The sequence below is a fragment of the Tiliqua scincoides genome, chromosome 1, assembly GCF_035046505.1.
Source record: "Tiliqua scincoides isolate rTilSci1 chromosome 1, rTilSci1.hap2, whole genome shotgun sequence".
Lineage (NCBI taxonomy): Eukaryota > Metazoa > Chordata > Lepidosauria > Squamata > Scincidae > Tiliqua > Tiliqua scincoides.
This window is the reverse complement of record NC_089821.1, coordinates 40,318,759-40,340,329: the sequence shown is the minus strand read 5'-3', so window position 1 is coordinate 40,340,329 and position 21,571 is coordinate 40,318,759. Positions and strand designations below refer to the sequence as shown.

At 43.4% G+C, this 21,571-nt stretch overlaps 1 protein-coding gene across 1 annotated transcript in view; it reads left to right on the top strand.

The window, feature by feature from the left end:
* The window catches only part of KIF18A (kinesin family member 18A), a 50,863-nt gene that overhangs the window by 4,865 nt on the left and 24,427 nt on the right, over positions 1 to 21,571 (top strand). Inside the window, exons 3-10 of the mRNA XM_066636643.1 lie at positions 1,057 to 1,161; positions 4,179 to 4,289; positions 5,168 to 5,365; positions 8,324 to 8,500; positions 10,252 to 10,326; positions 10,524 to 10,633; positions 14,696 to 14,858; positions 17,562 to 17,726. Coding sequence (XP_066492740.1) covers positions 1,057 to 1,161; positions 4,179 to 4,289; positions 5,168 to 5,365; positions 8,324 to 8,500; positions 10,252 to 10,326; positions 10,524 to 10,633; positions 14,696 to 14,858; positions 17,562 to 17,726 — 1,104 coding nt within the window. The remainder of the gene's footprint in view (positions 1 to 1,056; positions 1,162 to 4,178; positions 4,290 to 5,167; positions 5,366 to 8,323; positions 8,501 to 10,251; positions 10,327 to 10,523; positions 10,634 to 14,695; positions 14,859 to 17,561; positions 17,727 to 21,571) is intronic.

Sequence of the window (21,571 nt, the reverse complement as noted above, 5' to 3'; positions counted from 1 at the left end):
GATCACGGCACAGACCCTCAAGGAAGCTGGCTTTGTGATCAACAGGTAGAAGAGCTGTCTTCAGTCGAGTCAACAGCTGGAACACCTGGGCCTGCTCCTAGACACTGCCAAAGCCACGATCTCCTTTTCTGCGGAGAGATGCGAGAAGATGTGGCAGCAACACTTCTCTCTACACAACAACAGGACGTTATTCCTTGGGCTCGCTTCCATGCCAGGGCGCTTCAGAGATTTCTCTTCCACTCTCAACAAGAGATAGAGGACAACTCCCACACCAGGACCTCCACCCCCTCCCAGGGTCAGGAAGGAGTTGATGCGGTGGCGGAGCCGCTCTTGGATGACAGGAGCCTCCTCTTCTCCAATCCAGAATGGACAGTGATAACCACGGACGCCAGCCTCTTGGGCTGGGGATCCCACATGAGAGGTGCAGTGGCCCAAGGAACCTGAACCAGGGAGGAGTCCCTCAGTCACATCAATCTGCTGGTGCTCAGAGCCATCCGTCTGGCACGGGCCAAGTTCTCTCATTTGATCCACGGCCAACAGGTACTTGTAAAACGGACAACATGACCGCCAAGGCCTATGTAAACAAGCAAGGAGAGCTGCAATCCACAGCTCTACACAAAGAGGCGGCGGCCATCATCACTTGGACCGAAGCCCACCTAAGGGCGGAGCACGTGGCTGGGGTAGACAACTCCACAGCGGACTGGCTGAGCAGGCGCCAAATACTGGAGACGGAGTGGCAACTAAACCCATGAGTCTTCACCCTAGTGAGCGATAGATTCCAGTTGCTGCTCGTGGACCTCTTCGCCCCAAGAGAGAACGCGCAGGTCCAAGGTTCTTCTTGAGGGGCCTTCAAGAGGATACCCCCTCCCCGACATGGGAGGAGTATCCATCAATCGAGGTCCCGGTCCTGCCTCCCAGGAGGAGGGGCATCCCAGCAGTAGGAATGCCATCCTTCCTTTCCCAGAACTGGAATTCTCAGGTAAGAAATTCCTACTTTCTAGATATTGTGGCAATAAAGTACCTACTTATAAGCATTCTTAATCTATTCTTTTCAAGGTCTACAATGAGCAGATACGTGACTTACTAGTCAGTTCAGGACCACTTGCTGTTCGTGAAGATCCACAGAAAGGAGTAGTGGTTCAGGGGTTAACTTTACATCAGGTATGTGCATCTATATTTTTACCATCCACATTACTAACTAAATGAAGATCTCAAAGTATTTTGCTTTTTAAACCATTACTCTAGAGGAGACCTGTTAGGGCTCTAATCCTGTGCACACTTGGGACTAATCCCCATTGAACTTAGTTCTGAGTAGACTTGCATAAGAGTGTGCTGCATGGGGAAAGGAAAGGGCTGTATTGGGCAGGATGTCACCAAGTAAATGGAAAAGGAGGTTGAGGGACACAAAAAGCCAAATGGTTCAAAAGTGAGAAGCATAAAAATAAGACAGAATGAAAGAGCAATTTTGAAAATGTGGAGGACGGAGGGCCTAAGAGAAGACCTATAGATGTAGAAGTTAAACCATATAAAACCTATGTAACCATCTCTTTGCTATTAAGCAAGCATACTTTAATTCCATTCATCTTCTTATTCGCTCTCCTTTTGTCCTCCCTTCTCTCTATATTGTAAACTTTTCCCGCAGGAATACCTGGTACAAATTGAAATGCTAAATACAGAAATATTCTGTGATTTCTTGTCTTTCATCAGATGATGTTGGCTTGTAATTGGATTTGTAGATGTTGACTTTGAGGAAGTTCCGGTAAAACTGGAGTGCTGGAGAAAAGTAAGGGGGAAAGAACCTAGGAAGTGTTTCAGCTTTTCACACAGTTTTCTTTAAATCTCACTGTAAAGGTCCTACAAGATTAGGTGCTCTGGTTATTCTTATAAGCTAGCTCTTGCTACCCTAACACTGTAATTCACTATGAACAGCGTTCCAATGTTCCACTGAGCTTCCTAAATCAGTTGGGATTTATAGATGAGTTTCCAGGGATGATTCAGCCTTGCTGGATCAACATTTATGAAAGCAAATTCAGAGAGCTGATCAGGTCTGCCAAACCCACGCTTGTTTGGCATGGTATAATTTGGAAAAGGGAAGGACTGACTGCCCATTCTTGTAAATCTAAAGCTGTGCCAGTGGCACAGCAACAACAGCACAATGTCAGTGGGATAGCCACCGTTTCTAAAGCCCCTCTAGCACAAAGTGGGAAGAGTCCATTCTCCCATATGGGTGCAATTACTACTCAATTGCACTACTAAATAATGATCTCAGAAGGCACCAGGAGGGACCTGGGTTGGTTGATATCCCAGAGCCATCTCAGACAAGAGATGTTGCTGGTTCTGGACAGAATATTCATCACAATGGATGCCAGACTCTCTGGTTTCGGGGCTCACATGGAAGACCTAATGACTTGGGGAGCATGATATGTAGCAGAATTCTTGAGGAGGAACAATTGGCCAGAACTCAGAGCTACTCGTTGTGGTTTGTTCCCTTTCAAGCACAAGATTCATCAGAAGCAAAGTTTAATTTGCACAGACAATACAACACTGAAGGCCTATATCAGTAGCTGGGGAGGCACCCAATCCAAGGTCCTCTTTAAGGAGGCACATAGTCTCCTTCCTGAAAGAAAATGACCTGATATCAGTTGTGGAAGAACATCTGACTGGGACATCCAACATACTACCTGACAGACTCAGCAGGATGTAAACCATGAATTGTTCCAGGAGGTGATCGGGCACCTCAGAAGGCCAGTCATGGACTTGCTTGCTATGCATGGAAACGGTTTTCTGCCAAGATTCGTTGCTCATCATGTCTTCCTGGTGTAGAGGCTGTTGAAGCTCTGCTTCCAATTTAGCCAAGTCATACTTTATGCATTTCTTCTTTTTGGCTCTCATTCCCAGAACTTGGCAGCAGTTAAGGGTTGCCATTGGATAGCAGAGGTAATTGTCATTGCACCCAAATGGCTGTGGTGGCCTTGGTATTTGGAACTGCTGTAGTTAGCAGCAGAATCTCCTTGAACCCTTCCCTACAGTGAAGATCTTCAGAACACAAATTCTACACCTGCACCCCCAGCTGTCCCAGCTAATAGCACAGAGGCTAAAATCAAATGGCTGCAATTACTCAAAGAGGTTCTGGTGTCTACTGTTAGCATAGGTCTACTAACATACAGCAATTGATGGCAGAAGCTCTTCTTGGCTGTCAAAACAGCATGGAGATAGTGGGGGAAGGCAACAAAGAGGGCATGAACAACAAAAGGGGGGGGAGGTGATAAATGGTAAACATGGAGAGCTTTAAAAAGAACTCAGAAGCTTGAAGCTTATGCCAAGAATGATAGAGAGTTGACTCAAGGTGCAATCCTAACCCACTTTCCAGCACCAACATAAGGGCAATGCAGCTCCTAGGTAAGGGAACAAACATTCCTTTACTATGAGGAGGTTTCCATGAGTGCCACCCAACTGCAGGATGCAGCACATGTCCAATTGGCACAGCTATGCCAGTGCTGAAAAGTTGGTTGGGATTTGGGCCTCACTTAGGACAGTGATATGATTGTAGTGATTGGAAAGAGATCTGTAGCCTCCCTCGCCTTATTATAAAGTGATTGGCCCCAACAAGAAAAGCATACTCTTGTTTGCCTCCTTAATTCAGTAGTTCAAAGTACCAGATCTTCAACTTATTTTCAAATCTGTATATTGATTAAATCCATTTTCTTGACCCTCCCCCCTCCCGCTGTGTTTTTATATTAGTATTTCTTTCTAAATTGTTATTGGCAAACACTCTTCTTTTTTTAAGTACTTTTTCGGTTGAACTTTAGACATCTTGAACTCGTGTTACTGTCTATTCAAGGAACTTCAATAGCATAATCCAAATGGGTTTGCAGTTTTGGAATGGGTAAAATGATGCCTTTCACTGACCGAACATCTTTAGACCACATTATGCAAGTTAATCTTGAACCTAATCTTCAGGCAGGTGCTGAAGCTTGTGTGCACCAACAGAAGCTGATTTGATAAAAGGTGTCATCTTACCTGCTTTGTGTGTGTCACCTACCGGGACCAACATGGCAACAAAAGCCTAAACTATGGATGTTAATGTTGTTGCTGAATCCAGCAAAAAGGAGACTTCCTGATAAGAATCTAGCAAAGATTTACTAATTTCATGTGGCTGTTTTCTAAATCTGTTGCAGCCTAAATCTGCTGAGGAGATCTTGCAAATGTTGGATTATGGAAACAAAAACCGAACACAACATCCCACTGATGTGAATGCCTCCTCATCTCGGTCCCATGCTGTCTTTCAGGTAAGATGATAGGGCAGATACGGTGTCTGAGGATCTTAGATAACCTTTGAAGCTTTGTTTAAAAAAAAAAAAAAGAGAGCAAATCCTCAGAATATAGCACTGCATCCATATCATCCTTTGGTCTTGGGAAGAGAGACTCAGCTCACAGTCTTGTCTGCTTTCAATCCTTTGTGCTAAGCAGCATTCACGAGAGGTGCTCTCTGGGTTTGTGCTGTCATTAGGCTTCAGATGAGTAATCTTTTGAGCATTGCAGCTGAAAAATATAGTGCTGTATGCCTATATAAATGTAGCATTTTGCAAGCACCAATTCTTCTGCTCTTCTTATAACAAGTGGTTAGGTCTGGCTTTGTAATAAAACAGTCTGGGCCTATGCACGACTCAGAAGTAAGCCTTACTGCAGCTAAATTTGAAAATAAGTGCCCTTAAACACAGGGCTTACTTCTGGACAAACATACATAGGGTTGGGTTGAAAAGGTGCTAATTAAAGTAGCAAAATTTGAAACCACTATGAAACTCTTAGCTGATTTTTAAAAATTATTATTATATATGTAGTCAATTATATTGAATTGTTTCAAGGCCACTATGGAAACCTTGCTGGAAAGGTGGAGAAAAACCAACAAATTTTCTTTCTGAATTAAAAAAAATGTAAATATCAAAAATACCATTGGATTGCTCTTTTTAATATTGTCCACCCACTAGATTTTCCAGACTGTGCAAGGAGTCTGAGGCTGCAGTCCTATACCTAATCTGGGAGTAAGTTCTGTTAAAATTAGTGAGGCTTGCTACTGAGTAGACATGCATAGATTGCACTGTGAGTTGCATAAATCTGAGTTTTGCACATGCATTTTCTTGGTTTTTTTCTTATTTTTCTGTTATAGATTTATCTGAGACAACAAGATAAGACAGCAAGCATCAATCAAAATGTCCGTATCGCCAAAATGTGCCTCATTGACCTAGCAGGGTCTGAGCGTGCCAGTGCCACAAAAGCTAAAGGAGCTCGCTTTCGAGAAGGGGCAAATATTAATCGCTCCCTGCTAGCTCTTGGCAATGTCATCAATGCTCTGGCAGACCCAAAAGTAGGTACTGTTTTCTTCTGATCTATTTAGTCAGATTTCATTCGGATCACTATGGCATCAAATCTAAAGAGGGAAATGATAGAACCTGTTGTGACCCTTAATCCTTTTCTATCTGCTGATTTTATGAATTCATAGATTAAGGCAGGCTGTTTGATCTAAGGCAGGGTTTTTCAAACTGGGGCATTGAGGGCCCTAGCCTCTTTCCCCTTAAGGGGCGGGGGCAGCCAATAGGCATGGCACAGTCCCCAGGATCGCGCCGCTCAGGAGGCTGCAGGGGCTTGGCTGTACTTACCAGAACCTCCTACAGTCTCCCGGAAGTGCAGGAAGCCCCTGCAGCCCCTTGAGTGGTGCGATCCTAGGGATTGTGTTACCTGCCTTCCCCTGCCTCGTTGCCTCCCCCCATCCCTGCCATGACTTAGAGCGGTTCAAACTCTCCTAGAGAGTTTGAAAACTGCTGATCTAAGGTACCAAACATAAAGAAGTTCCTCTATGCAACAGAGTTATAGGTGTGTTTCACTTAATGATAGCAATGCGTTCTCTGATCCCCATTGTTAAACAAATCTGTTGTTAAGTGAAAGGAGAAGTATCACAGGCTTCTTGATTTCTTCCTTGGATGCTGCAGTGTGATCCTGCCCTTCTAACTCCCACACACTTTGCAAAGTCTCCTGCAGTGGTTACCTTTTCCACCTCCTGATTGTTGAAGCAGAATCTCTGCTTGCCTAGAGCAGGGGTTTCTAAACTTTTTGGCTGAAGGGCCACATCAAATACCTGGTACAGTGTTGAGGGCTGGAAAAAAATTAAATATAAAATTTAAATGAATACATTAGAGATGGAACTTGGATGAGTGACTGAAATGAATGGGCTCAAATGTCCAGGATTTCTCCAAGCACCAACACAGCCCAAGAAATAAAGCACACACACTTAAATGGACCCCCATTCCCCAACCCTACAAGGACAAGTCTGGTTGTTTGGTCAACTGGGCCAGAGGCTTTCAGGGGATCAGAGGCTGGCCGCAGGCTGCATCTGGCCCCCAGGCTGGGGTTTGGAGACCCCTGGCCTAGAGTATCCTGCTGAGCCCCATCCTTTGACTTCCGAGATTGGCAGAAGTGAGGTGTGTCCTGAACACAGCAAGAGTTTACACGCACCTCACTTCCGCATATATCAGAGATCAAAGAATCGTGCTCAGCAGGACAGTTGAGGAAAGCAGGAGCCCAGCAATTCTGCTTCAGCAACTAGGAGGAAGAAAACTGCAGGAGACTTTTCAGGGTGCATAGGGATTAGAGAAGGGAAGGCAGCCACCATTATGTATGTGATCCATTGTTGATCAGAACATTGCTAAGCGATGCACATTTGTAGTTGCTAAAGACTGACCGTGTAATCCTGTGCATGGTTACTTGGTTCAGTAGAACTTGCTCCCAGGTAAGTGTGCATAGGTCTGTGACCTTAGTAGCAACTGGGAGTCCTTCATTTTAGATCTTGCTTCTGGTGATGAATTCACTTGATGGCCTTTGGCTATCCACACTCCCTTCGCCTAAGTCCCACCTCCTTCTGCTGAATAGGAATCATAATGGCTACTTTTCAGGGTTGTTGTATGGATTATAGCACACATTCATGTGAAATGCTTCAAATATTCCAATGCACGTTCTTGTTTCTGCAGGACTTTATTTTGTAAAGCAGAAAAATCATCTGCAGAACCATCACACATTATGACAAATGAGGCACTGTGGTATAGTAGTTTCCAGTATGCCAGTGGAGTGCACGTTCTGCTAGTATAGCATGCTTTCCGGCTGTGGCAAATGCGACTCTGCCAGAAGGCATAACCTGGCTGAAAATGGTGAGGGACCAGGTCTGTGCAGCAATGGACCATGGACACTCGCTGCCTTGCCTAAGAATGCACAGGCACTGGAAGGGGGCAGAATGGGGTGGGGTGGGCAGAACAGGGTGGCGACAGGGACTGGAAGAAGGCAGAAGGGCAGGCTTGGTTGCAGCAGTGCCTGTTGAATCTTGACTCCCTTTCCAGGTCTGATCTGCCTTCATGGGTCAATGTGGACTGCTGCCAGCAATATTGCTGGGCAGGTCTGAGTAGAACCACTGGGTTGGCTTGAAGCTTCCCCAGTGCAAGGGGACAAATGTTCTCTTAGTGCAGGCAGGTCTCAACCTGCTAAAACTCTTGCGTAGGATACATTGGATGCCATGCTGGCACCGCTGCATTGCTGTGTGGGGAGTTACATTAGGTTGGACTGCTCATGGTGTACCCGTATCAGGTAGCCCTAAGTTCAAATTCTCCCTCAGCCATAAACTTCACTGGGTCACTTTGGGCCAGTCTCTCTCAGCTTTACCTACTTTGCAGTGGTGTTATGAGAGTAAAATTGAGTGATCCACATCTGTATACACTACTGTGAGCTCTGTGGTGATGGAAAATAAAAGTGAATGTTTTTTTAATAATATTTTAGAGAACTGAGATGTTACTAGGGTGCCACTTGTATCTACAGCTGGCCTCCATGTGTGTGCCCCTTCTGTGACTTTCTGGAAGCCTAAACAGTGTTTAATACAGGCTGAGCTCCAGGGCTTGTGTACTGGGGACATAAAGTGCTGTTCAGTTGGAAGGAGCCTGGATTTTTATAGCAGATTTTGTCAATAAACGGTAGCCTACTCGTACATGAAGATATTGTGAGGTGGTGGAAAGTTGCAGATTCTCTTTTCTTTCAAGAATTTGAGTACTGAGAATAATTGCTAACTTCTGATTCAGTTGGAAGAGAAGACTAGAACGTTGTCTGTATAGCAGGATATGTTGAGGATTCGGTGCGTGTTACAGGAAGCTTACCAATAGAAACAGTGATGTTAAGGTTTTATCACCTGCCACTGATATGCACGTATGCTCTAGCTTCAGATCATGACCTGCTATGAACAGCTGTTTCAGTCTCAGAAATCCATTAAACACTCATCATTTTCTTCCAGAGTAAGAAACAGCACATTCCTTATCGTAATAGCAAGCTTACTCGCTTACTGAAGGATTCTCTGGGAGGAAATTGCCGTACTATAATTATAGCTGCTGTTAGTCCTTCTTCTATGTTCTATGATGATACGTATAACACTCTTAAGTATGCCAACCGAGCCAAGGACATTAAATCTTCTGTAAGTAAATCTTTCGTTCTGCACCGACAGTTGCAAATGATAGACGTGTACTTGTTAACTAAGTAGATGATTGTACCAGGAAAAAAGTATACTTGTCCTTTTGCTTCATATTTTGAAAGTTATTTGTAGAAATCGTACGGCACACTTTTAATACAAATCTATCACGGCTGTTCTGACAAAGTGACTGGAGCTTTCAAATTTGTTTTCCTGATCAACCTGTTCCCATGTTCCTTTCCTCCCTCTATATGACATTATTTAAAGAGAGAAAAACAACTCGGTATGACTTTAATTTATTCATGCTATGTTAATCAGTTGGGCAAAGTGACACCTATCTGATGCAATGCAAAAAGCAGATGTTCATTTCTTATTTATTCATTTATTTTATGCTTTCCCACCCAACTAGACAGAACTAGGAAAATATTATAACCCTTTCAAAAAGTGTCACCAGGTTATAGCATTGGTTCTCAACCTTTAGGAGACTGGAACACTGAGGCTAAAATTGGAATTGTATTGAACCACATGCAACCACCCCCAGCACACAAAAAATACAATTAAATTTCCAATAATTAGTGAACATTTATTAGAGATTTATTATTTATAGGGAAGATTTATGGGTTGCTGCTTTTGTTATTGGTTGCAGCTGCAGGTGGTCTGTTCTCCGCCCTCTCTTGTGGTGCATGGGGAAGTGTCTCCCAAGCGAGCTCTCCCCAGCTAACAACCAGAGAGGACAGAGAATGAACCACCTACAGCTGCAGCTGGCACTTCAATGCCGGCTGTGGGCCATCTATTCTATGCCTGCTCTCCTGGTCCTTGGGGAAATTCATTGGCAAGACACTGGAAGTGATCAAAGGTGATATTTTTTTTCCAGAGACCTCACAGACTACTTCTCAGGGTCTCGCGGACCAGTTGTGGTCCATGAACCACAGGTTGGAAACCAATGCTTTAAGGGAATTCAAGCACACGATCCAAAGTTAAGCACTGATTACACAGAAGAAATTTGAAATCGCCCTCTAGTTATCTTTGGCTAGGTTATACACAAGTTTTAAGTCATAACTCATGATCTCCAAACACTGCAGTCTTGTGCTTAACTCACTTCAAAGTACATATATAAAGGGTGGACCTAAAAAGCATCTAGGCGCACATAGAACTATCTAGGTGCACTGTAGTACTGTTGACTGGCAGGCATGGTATACTGCTATTCTTGTTTCCAGGCACTGTCATATGTATCCTACTAAATCATGTTGGCTTATCTTTGTGTGCATAATTGTGGCCTACAGTTGTGTGTATGTGACTGGTGATTACGCTCTTGGTTTGGATATGTCAACACAATAAATTAAAATAGTGTTATGTCTGACTGGTGTCATTAAACCTACTCTGCTGGAATAATTCTGCCATCTTTGTTGGGGAGAGAAACTGATAGAGATGCATTAGGATTGTGCTTCAAGCGTACTTATTGGGCAGTAATTTTCATTGACCTAAGTAGGACTTGCTCAGCGAGTATGTATACACTAATTGAGCTATTAATATGAAAAACTAGAATGTCCTGCTTCTCATGTCAATTGTGTTGTAAAGTTTAAAAACATCTTTATTAGCAGCATAAGCACACAGAAGAATAAGTCTTGATTGCTGCCTCTTCCAGCATCACACATTTTTCTAGTCTAATAACCATAGTTCTTGTAGGCAAAGGGAGCATTTTCTGAGTAGGATATATTACAGTGTTTTTGAAGATGATCTTTCTCTTTCTTCCACAGCTGAAAAGCAATGTTGTGAGTCTGGACAGCCATATAAGTCAATACGTTAAGATTTGTGAAGAACAAAAGAGAGAGGTATGTTGATCAGTGTAGTTGCCCATTAACACAGCTATGATGCAATGGCTTAGTGTAATTGGTTGAAGTAAACGGAGTGTAATGTAGATACCTGGTGTGGAGTTCTATTTTTTCTCTTTCCAAAAAGCCCTTTCAATAGACAAATTGCAAACTAAATATGGACCACAAGCTATGTCATTTCTGTCCTCTTGTTTCAGATCGTAATGTTGAAAGAAAAACTGAAAGCCTATGAGATGGAAAAAATGTCTGTTCCTGAAAATGGTAACACAGGTACACTTACAAATCAACAGGAGGAGGAGATACTAAGGTAGGCAGTCTCTTGTAGAAAACATATGGCATGATCCATTTAAAGCTTACAGCTCAAAGCATAACAACTCAATCCTATGCATGTTTAATCATAAGTAAGTTCCACTTTGCTGAATGGGGCTTACTTACAGGTAACTGTGCATAGGATTGCAGCCTAATGCTACCTTCCCTGTTGACCCTTGCCCCACTTGGAATCCTTTGTGACATGCTTGGCTATTTCTTACAGTAGGTCCTTTAATATTATTATTATTATTATTATTATTATTAACAGGTATTTATATACCGCCTTTCTTGGTCTTTATTCAAGACTTTATTCAAGGCGGTTTACATAGGCAGGCTGATTAAATCCCAGTAGGGATTTTTACAATTGAAAGAAGGTTCTATCTTTCAAGAACCACAACAGTCCAGGTGTTTCACTCTGATCTGGTTTCACATTCTGGCCTCCATCCTCCCACGCTCAGAGCAGATGGAATCGCTCGGCTTCAGCTTGTCAGCTGCTTCAAGGTCGCACGGTGCCGGTGGCCTCGAACTGGCGACCTTGTGGATGTTATCTTCAGGCAGACGGAGGCTCTACCCTCTAGACCAGACCTCCTGCCAGTATGTATTTTAACATACTGTACTTTCATGCTATCCAGTGGTCTTACTCCTCCCAAAGTCAGCACACATGAGCTGCTGGAGCTCTGGAAGTGGGAAAAAGAAGATAAATAATTCCATTTTATTATACTCTATCGAGACCTCTCCTGTGCACAAAAGAAGGGAATGACTTGTGCTGTTAATTTGGGGGGGGGGGGGAAGGTGTTTCCTAATTGGCAAAAATTGGGGGGCCTCCTACAGCATGTCTACAACAAGACACATCAACTTGTTACTGTCCTTAATAAATAATAACTGTTTGTGGCTGTCAATATGCATAGAACTTTTTTCTGCTTGCACTTAAATTCAGCTGGTCTGGGAAGCAAATTTTAGGCAAATTTTAAATTTGTCGTCTGAGACTGTTTGGCATTTGGAGTCGCCTGGGCTGTAACAATACAGTGGGAGGGATTAAAGAGGAAGCTATTGAAGTTGTACCTATATGCGGCAGAAGGTAAAAATGAATCAGGCCCACACCAACAGTGCAGAAAGCCTCATGGAAATGAACATTTCCCCACAGAGCAACTGCAGGTTTGGATGAAAAACCCACTTGTGTGTTCTTATCCATGAAAGAGTCATGTTTTCCCACAGACTATCCAAGTCTCTCACTTTTTATTTGTGAACTCTTAATCTTCCACATGGGTTTCAAACAAATGGCTGCAAAGCTCATGATTGTGAGTTTTGAGTCCCTGGAGGCGTATGAGATAGTTCCCTAGCCTGGCTCCCAGCAGAGCCCTTCTTAGCTAGAGCTTGTCTGCCCTTTACATGTGGTGAAGGACAGGCAGCAGTAGAAGTGACTTTTGCTTGATCTTTTGCTCTTTTGGTGGAATCTGGGGGGGGGAGAGGAGAAGGAGGGGAAAGCCCCCTTCTCTTCAGGACAACCAATGGGCGCCTCTTGTTGGCACTTTGATCCTCTTCTGTCTTGGAGAAGTTCTTTTGGTACTGCCATTTATATTGCCATATACATGCCTACTCACTTGGGTTCAATGGGTCTTCCTCCCAGGAAAGTGCATGTAGGCATGCAAAACATAGCTTATTTTTGGAATTGAGATCCTGGTCTCCTTTTCTGAATGTGGGTGTGAAGAGCAGCTGTTTGGGTGACCATCTCCCCGTGCCTGTGTTGGGACACAATCCTCTGCCTACTTGTTTTGAAGCAAACCCCAAGGAATGGCTGGTAGCTTGCTCCCGTGCGAGCAAGTCAGCCTTCTGTGCATGCTGGCACAGTAAATAAACATGTGAATCCTGCTGGCAGGAGAGGTAGATTTGCTGTCTTCAGAAGGACAAACTCTCAAAGGGAAATTCTCACCCCTTTCAGCTGGCAAATGCTGTTAAGAGTACATGAAAATGCAGGAAGTCTGCCAAAGGATGATTGGCTGTGTCAGTGGAGGAGCTAGTGCAGCTTTTGCAATGAAAGAACCCCCAGATTGCAGTGAATGTGTAGATGTACATAAATCTCACATGCGAGGAAACTCACAGATGTATTTTCTCATTGAATAATTGCATGTCTTGCAGGAACCATACAGCCCAATCCTGAGCTGCCAGGTACTGAGGGCTGCTGCAGCGCCAGAAATGACTGCCACAGTATCCTGTGCGCACAAGGCAGCTGCCAGTGGCTCCTCAGGGGAAGGGGGACTAATCCCCGTAAATGTGCTTTATGTCATGTTTGTGCCAGTGGTGAGCCGGTATGCACTGTTTAGGATTGGGCCCTTAGCTAGTCTGGGGAGTGCTTCAGGTCTGCATTCTTTCTGTAACCAGGAGTTGGGAAACACTAACCAATGAGAATACAGGAACTTAAAGAACCATTTCATGCCATGTGAAGTTAGAGTGTATGTTGTCTGCTCAAAACTTCATGTCTATTTTGTTGTTTTCATTAGGGATGAGAAAAAAATGTTTCCCCAGCAGTCACTTGTTCTCTTTTAAACTGATATAATAATTATACAGAGAGCACACATATGTGCATTCCCAGTGGCAGACGTGCTAGTCAGAATGTCACCCTATAAATTATTTTAAAATTTCATGAAACTGGGAAAATTACTTGGGTTAAGCAGAACCGCGTAAATACTGACAGCTTTTTATTGCCTTTTAAAATATAAACATATGAATGAATTCTAGAATGTTTATGTCTCTGTATGATTCCAAAGGAGGAGGAGCATGGGTAGTAATCTCTAAATTCTCCCATGGCAACCAGTATGTTAATACTGTAACTTAAAAAGTGTTTAACCTTTCTACCAAAATAATTCAAAGAATGTAAAATACACTTCAGACACATAATTTGCCGGTTTTGTAGGTAGACGTATGTTGACAACTGCTTGGATTTAGGCTTTTAAAAAGATCTCTTTCAGATCCTTTAAGAGTAGTATTTATCAATATTTTCAGTTGAAGGGCTCAACTATAGCTGATCCTGAAACATGGGGCCTGCTGTGACAACCCACATGAGAATTTATTGTGTCATACCTTCAGAGCTCAGCAGTACCACCTATTGGTTAAATCATATGTCTGGAAGGGATACATGACTACTGAGGACATGACACCTCCAAATGGTGTAGTGCTCTATGGGGTTAATGTTTGAGTACGTGTCACATAGCTCCTGGTCAGGGACGGCACAACTGAAAACTTTGCCTGACACTGTACCAGCCCGGATCCATCATTGCTACCTCGATCATAGTGTGTCAGGAAGAAAGCTCCTTAGCCATGGTCCATCATGTAACTTTTTGCAAACCAGAAAGTTTGGGGCTTCTGGTTTTATTTAAATGGACCACTTGACTAAAGGAGCTGGAAGTCCCACACGTCCCAGTTCAGAAAAACCATGCAACAGTGTACAGCAAGAAAGCAGATAAATTCCACTTGCATCTATGGTGGGCTCAAGGGAGATGGCGGCAGCTTTAGGGTGAAGAGCACCCCATGTCTCCCTTCCCCTTTCCATCCACCATCAACATGTGCCACATTACCCACTTCATGACTGGGCTGGCCCTTCTGTTGGTGGTCTGAATCTGTATAACTAAAAGTAAACTTAGGGTGCAGCCCAGAGGAAAATACTGTTATCTGATTATTTTCATTTATGCCACCCAATCTTGGAAATATAGATGTGAATAATACTGACATTGTTCTCCACAAGCAAGGGCTTGACCAAAATGAAGGGTCACATGCTAATTAGCCCAAAAGCAGTCTACTGATAAGCTCACATTTTTTCTAGCTTTATGTAGCTACTGTAGAAGGTAACAATTATGTCAAGAATTTGGTAAATAAATTACTATTCATATGCTGAGAAAACAAAGCTCCGCCTGATTATGGGTGCTGGGATTTTTTGTACTCTATACATGAACTGCATTATCTAGATGAAATGTCAATGTGCTTCACTCAGTGAATCAGTGGAAAATACTACTTCATTAAGCTTTGTTTATGTAATGACATGCCTTCTGTAAATTTGGGGGGGCAGGTTTAAAGAAATCTTGAAGTGCGTGTTCGCAAATCGAGAGGAAATCAGGAAGGAATTCCTCAAGCTGGAACTGCGTCTTAAAGAAAATGCCCTTAAAACTCATTATCAAAAATGTTGCCATGAACAAATTGAGATGATGTGCTCTCCAGGGAGGCTAGAGAAGGTAAGCGGTATCTGCAGCCCTTTCTGCCATATTTGTGAAGCCTATTAAATCCAACCAGAGGCACTTTGTTCTAATTTAGCATGTAAGTCTAGATCCTGCCGTCTTAGGAACTCTTTATTCTATTGAAGTGCACTAAATGTTTGTTACTAGAGACCTAGTTATTTCAAATCGGTATTAATCTTCTTAGCCTCCTGTCCCCAGCCTCAGAGTAGGTTTTTCCAATCATTAAGCCAACGTTCTCAGCATATCTTCCCATCAGTCTCTGCTTCTATCCCCTTTTCCTTTAGCTTTCTTTTCTCTAGGACTGGCTATCTTTTATTTCACTTCTGGGGCATTCTTCCCTCTTAGTCCTCACCTTCTCTGGCTTTCCCCAGCATTTCTCTTTCTGCTTTTAGAGCTGTGCAACATGTCATCCAGTAAGCCAATTTTCACTTCCCTTGCAGAACCAGCACTGTTAGTTATTAGTAGGGGTGTTTTGAAAATTGACTTTTAAAAAAAAATTTGTTGAATAAAAATGCAAAATGTTGTGGCTTGTGTTTTTGTTCCAATACAACTTGCATTTTTTTAATGCATCGCATAAAAAAAAATACAGATTACTGGTTTGGTCTGGAATGACGGACGCTGGTCCCAGTTCATTCTTGCTGGTATGGCGGTGAGGTGAAGAAGGCCCAGCGGCAACCTTCTTGGATACAGCTGAGGTCAGATTCTGCCCTGTGGAGCTGGCGGTGTTGTGCCTACCCTTGATTGCAGCCTGAACTGGAAATTGCACTTTTCACAGCCTTCCAGGCCTGTTCTTGGTGGAATGGCTGTGGGATGAGGAAGGCCATCTGGTTCAGGCCAAGGCCGGATGCTGCCCCTATAGCCATTGTCCGCCTTCAGAATAGTGCCCCAGCAGCCAATGGAAGGCATGTGGAAGAGGCCACAGAACAGTCAGACGTTGCAGGGTGAAATTAATGATATTTAGTGATATATCAAAAAAATGCTTTACGTATTTCATTGACAAAAATTGACTTTATTTTGTTTCATTTCTCAAATGCCCCAAACAAACGTACCTAGTTATTAGTACTGCAAGCTGCTGTTTTGTATTGCATTCATCCCTCTCACCTTAGCAGGACTTTCCATGACTTTATAGCCTCTCTTCAATAACTGCAGGAAAGAAAGCTTGAGATGCAGGCGCCAGTTTGAGTGTGTGTGGGGGATTTTATCTCTTTGTACATTTTACTGAAGACCTTTTAGTTTTGATTTTTTAAATCATAAATTGCTATTTGTATATTGCTTTTCATATATGATGTACTCGTAGATTGAGTGATTTTTATTTCTATATAAAAACTTCCTTCACAAAGCCATTAACTTTCAGTGACTGAAGCCTTGCTTGTAAAATAATTTTGTGTTCAACTTTTCTCAAACATCTGCTTTCAATTGAGCATAACAATAGCTTTCTGCGACTGAAGGTGAAATATTTTTCTTTCTGCTGGACTAATCACGAAAGGTTTAAAAGGCTGAAATAGAAGGCAAATACTAGAAGCACACACACTGGAAGATTTTCCTTTGGAAAGTTGTCTGTGCTTAGCTGCCAAATTACTTCTTTGAACTTTGAGTTCAAAGAGCAATTTAGGGGCATAATCTCCTAAAGTAACTCTGAAAAAATATTAGGCACATGTGATGGCACCCACCCTTTTGTAGTCTGGCCAAACCTGATTGAAACGTTCTAACCACTCCTATCCCAAATGACTTGGAAGACAATGAGCAGAGCTATACAACAGGGAAAATGCAAGCCTGCCACCAAAACAAGGAGGCTTTTTTTTTCTTTCCTAGAAACATCTGACTAAATCAAAATCTGTGCCATGACATCACATCTCACTGAGAATTTTCCTGACCCTGAAAGCAGTTGCTAATGTAAAATGAGATGGGAAAAAATAGTTACTTAAGAAGAGCCCTGCAAGATCAAGCCAAAGACCCATCTAGTCCGGCTTCCTGTATCACACCCACTAGGTACCTCGGGGAACTAACAAGATACTTGTAGTCAGTTGCCACTCCCTTGCACTGGTGTTCAGAGACAGCCTACTTCTAAAACCAAGAGACTGCATATACCCATTATGGCTAGTAACCTCTGGTGGATTTTTCTTCTGTAAATCTGTCCAATCCCTTTTTTAAGGCATCTAAGCCAAGTGTCATCACCGTATCCAGTGACGAGGAGGTCCACAGATTAATTACACTCTGGGTAAAGAAATATTATCCTACCCCCCCCCCCCCCGCCCCGTCTGGACTTTTCAAGAGGTCGTGTGTGAGCATGACTGAGGTCTGTTCGATCTCCTCGAAGGCAGGACTGAAACTGGTGACCGGAAGGGATGCCCCACCAAGGGAATATATGGTTTGAGGTCCCGATCCTCCTCCCAGGAGGAGGGGCATCCCAGCAGTAGGAATGCCGCCCTTCCTTTCCCAGAACTGGAATTCTCAGGCAAGAAATTCTGACTTTTTCTTTTGTCTTTGCTAACTCTCCTGCTGATTTTAGTGGATATCCCTTGGTTCTGGTGTTATAACACATATCTGGGATTATAACACTTGACAGCATATGTGCTGTTTTCTGTGTGATTTTGCCAGGAAAGAGAAAATGTGAGCTGTTGCTTTTGACTTGACATATCGTCTTATTTTATGTGGAAACTTAAGTTAGTGTGCTACACGATTCAACTTCTTATATTTCAGGCAACTCTCAAACGAGATCACCGGCTTGCTTTGCTTAAAACCCGTTGCTTGCAAATGGAGAAGAAGAAAGAGGATGAGATGAAACATTTGGAGGAGAACACTAACTGGTTGCATCGGGTAGAAAATGAAATGCGCCTGCTTGGTCAGAATGGCCATGTTCCTCAGGTAAACTGCTGTCTCTCCCCCCTTTTTCCCTAGGGATATGTTGGATGTTTAAGTTGGTCAATGTTGGAAGCAGATGATTTGTTCTTTATTTCACTGGAGCAATAATCTTGTGTTTCGGGTGGGGGCAGCTCCTAACATTCTATGTGAGTTGCATTGAGGCCCAGACCAAACATGGAAAAACACACATAACAATGAGCATTCCTACAGAATACAGGTTGAGTCTCAGTATCTGTAAGGGTTCTGTTTTCAGGGTGCACCCCCCGTGGATGCCAAAATGTTTTAAAGGAAATTCATTTAAAAAACAATGTCCCCTAGCTCAGCGATTTAAAAACAACCTTGCTTACCTCTGTAATGAACAAGAGTGGCAGCAGGCAGGCAGTCAATCAGTCTTTCCAGGTGCTTAGAAAGGCTTCACTCCAAGGCAAGTGACCTCTCCCTTTATTTCATTGGGAGGTCAGGAAAGAATGCAAAGCCGAGTTGATAATCACTTCTGCTCTGCATCTTCACATGCTCTGGGGGGGGGAGGTAAGGGAGGGGTTGCTTGCCTAGGAGTGAAGCCTTTCTAAGTGCCTGGAGAGAGAGAGAGAGTTTGATTGCCTGACTGCTGCCAGTTTCCCCCATTACAATGGTATGCAAGGCTGTTTTTAAAAGGGATGTTTTCCCTTTAATTTCTCATCACGGCTCAATAAAACCGTGTGTGAAAAATCCATGGATAATTGTTATACTTGTTACAGCATGTCTGGAAACAAAACCAACATGGGTTTCCTTATGCATCAGTTCCCCCCCTGCCCCCATGAAATAATAAGCCAAGCACACTTTTCACTTTTTCCAGTCAATTCCAAATTCCAGTCAGTTCCAGTGTCTTTTTTTGAATGTATAGTTGCAAAACTCACATGACTGTCAATATCCATGATTTTTGAGTTCTCCGAGGAGGTGGGATGATCTCCTAGACAGACTCCCAGCACAGCCTTCCTTCACCAGAGCTTCTACTCCCATGTCTTCTCCTGTGCTTGTGGCATAGGAGGCATAGCAGCAAAAGTGCCTTTTGCATGAACTGTCTTTTGTTCTGTGAATGTGGAGGGGGAGAAGCCTGTGTTATGTCCATTCGGCACACCCAATGGGGATGAGCACCTTTCGCTGGAAGGAGAGGGGGATGTGCCATGGGCATTTTATTTACTGCTTCTTTATGTTACTCTATACATGCCTACTGTTGTGTTCAGTGGGGCTTGCTTCCAGGAAAGTGTATCTGGATGTGGCTCAGCGCAAAGGGTGATGCTGCTATCTCAATAGCTGTCCTGAAGCGAAGGCATGAATGCTCTCTAGGTTCCAACCAGATTCAGAGAGCAAGAGAGAGGTGGCACCTCTGACACAAATCTGTGCAGCCTGCTAAGCCCGCTTGCTCAGGAGCAAGCCCCAAGGGGCAGCCTCAGCTTGCTACCATGCAAGCTGGTCAGCCCTCCCTGCACACTGAGACAGTAAACACACAGCAAAAAACACACAAATCCTTCTGTAACTGGTAGGAGCAGGACATTTGCTGCCCTCCGAAGGGCAGAACCTCAGGGAAATTCCCACCTGTTTCAGCGGGCAGGCGCTGCTGGGATATATGCACATGCAGCAAGTCTGCTGAAGGATGGTTTGCAGAGACAGAGGAGGGACTAATGCAGCTTTTGCCATCAAGTAGGTCCCAGTGAATGTGTGGTTGGAAGTCCGGCATTCATTGGCACAGATGTGACTCATGGATGCATTTTTCTCCCAGAATGTATGTTTGGTGGGGGGCCTGAATGTGACCAAGCAATACAATGTTGGCATTTGAATGAAGGGAAAGGAGAGGAAAGGTCTGTCTTCCCTCGGGCAACTGGGACCTATCTTTGTAACAAGCAAAAGGGACCAGTATATTCCTAGAAAGCTGCTTTACACTTGGCAAGATCATTTTTCTGTCTATGTTGGTATTCTCTGCAATAAGTGATTTTCCAGGGCACCAGACAAGTGTCCTTTCCCAGTACTACCTGGATTGAACTTGGAACCTTCTACCCACAAAGTGGGTGCTCTACCACCATAGAGCTATGGTCTTTTCCCCAAGGAGGGGAACCTATGACCGTAATGTCGGAGTTCACATGGGATGGGAAAGATGAAGAGAGACTCTTTGAGGGGAGGCAAGAAACAAGGGGGAAATGAGAGCTTCAGCCACACATTCAGCCTAAACCACTACTGCCCAGTTGTGTTAAACTATCATGAACTTGTTCTTAATTATTAATGTTAATTGCTATATCTACTTTTTGGATTTTCGTTTTGGCAGAGAACTTCTTCCTCTTCCTTCTATCTAGTACAATGTTCTGTTTTGCTTTATCCATAACAGATTACATTTTCTTACAAACCACAAAATGTTTGTGGTTTCGCTCCTTCTCTTGCATGTGTTTCCCTTAAAGCTGGACCATGGGATGTTTAACAAATTCTGTACTTCACTGCGTGATGGTATAACTATAATTGGCCTTTGTAACTTGTTGCTGTGAATTTTGAATGTATTGAAAACACCCCATGAATATAAATGTATGCAGGACTTTGCACCCAATCAGACTGTTGGGCCATCTAGCTCAGTATTGTACACACTAACTGGCATCAGCTCTCCAGGGTTTCATAAAAGGGTCTTTCCCAGCCCTACCTGGTGGTACCAGGTATTGAACCTCAGATCTTATCTACTACTAAGCTATAGCCCCATAAGAAATTCAGAAAGTAAGGCAGGAAGGGAGGAAAAGTGCCTTTCTTCTAATTGAAGACCAATTATATAAACCAGCCTTTCTCAAACTTGGAGGGAGCTCAGTAAGTCCTTGCAGGGGAGGGGCTAGGGCAACAAAGCAACCCCAGGATCACTTTGTAAGGGGGGGGGCAAGGGGAGTGCTTTGTACTTACATTTAACTAGATAGGACTGCTGGAGTCTGCAGGAGATGTGGGGAGCCATGCGTAGCCATCCATAACATTCCCCAAGGCTTGGAATGTTCAGAAAAAGCGGGTGCAAAGCACTTCTGTTTTGCAGGATGTGCTTTACTCCTGCTTTTTCTGAACATTCCCCAAGGCTTGGAACATTGTGGAGGGCTACACATGGCTCCCCACATCTCCTGCAGACTCCAGCAGTCCTATCTAGTTAAATGCAAGTAAAAAGCACCCCCTTCCCCCCATTCTGGGGATAGCATTGTTGCCTCCCCTCCCCGCCCCTTAAAGGGACAGGGGAAGTGTTACACAAACTGGTGGGTTGCAACCCACCAGTTTGAAAACCACTGATATAAACAAAATGGATTTAGTGTTTATGGCACTCGACAATTAGAATATCTTCTGTGCACTTTAATACCTTGGTGCGTGTTTGATGTCAACAGTGGCAATCGTGTTCAAAAAATGTGAATGTAATTTAGAGCAGAATGCAATGAAATAAACTGCACTGAAGTATCTTTTCTAACAAAAGCTATAGCCAAATAACCAGGAAAGGAAACACAATTGACTTTTGTCACAAAAAGTGGATTTCCTTAACTCAAAACTGACCAATGAGCCTGGGTGTTATGAGAGCTAACAAGGTGTTGTTATGACACAGCATGGAACCAATAAGATGTTATGAGTCATCTCCTTTTTCCATGTATCAGAGCTAATACTCAAACTCATGTTTAGTTGTGTGAGTGTCAACAAGTTGGCCACTGTTGGTTGCTGATAAGTTTGGTAACTGGTACTGTTCTATAATAAAATAAATGGGGGTGACACCATGTATTACCAGAATGGGAGGTTGGGTATTGCTGGTCACTGGCTTAAATGACTTTTAAAGTTGATTCTAAACATTCATGATGGAATGTAGTCTGTCAGTG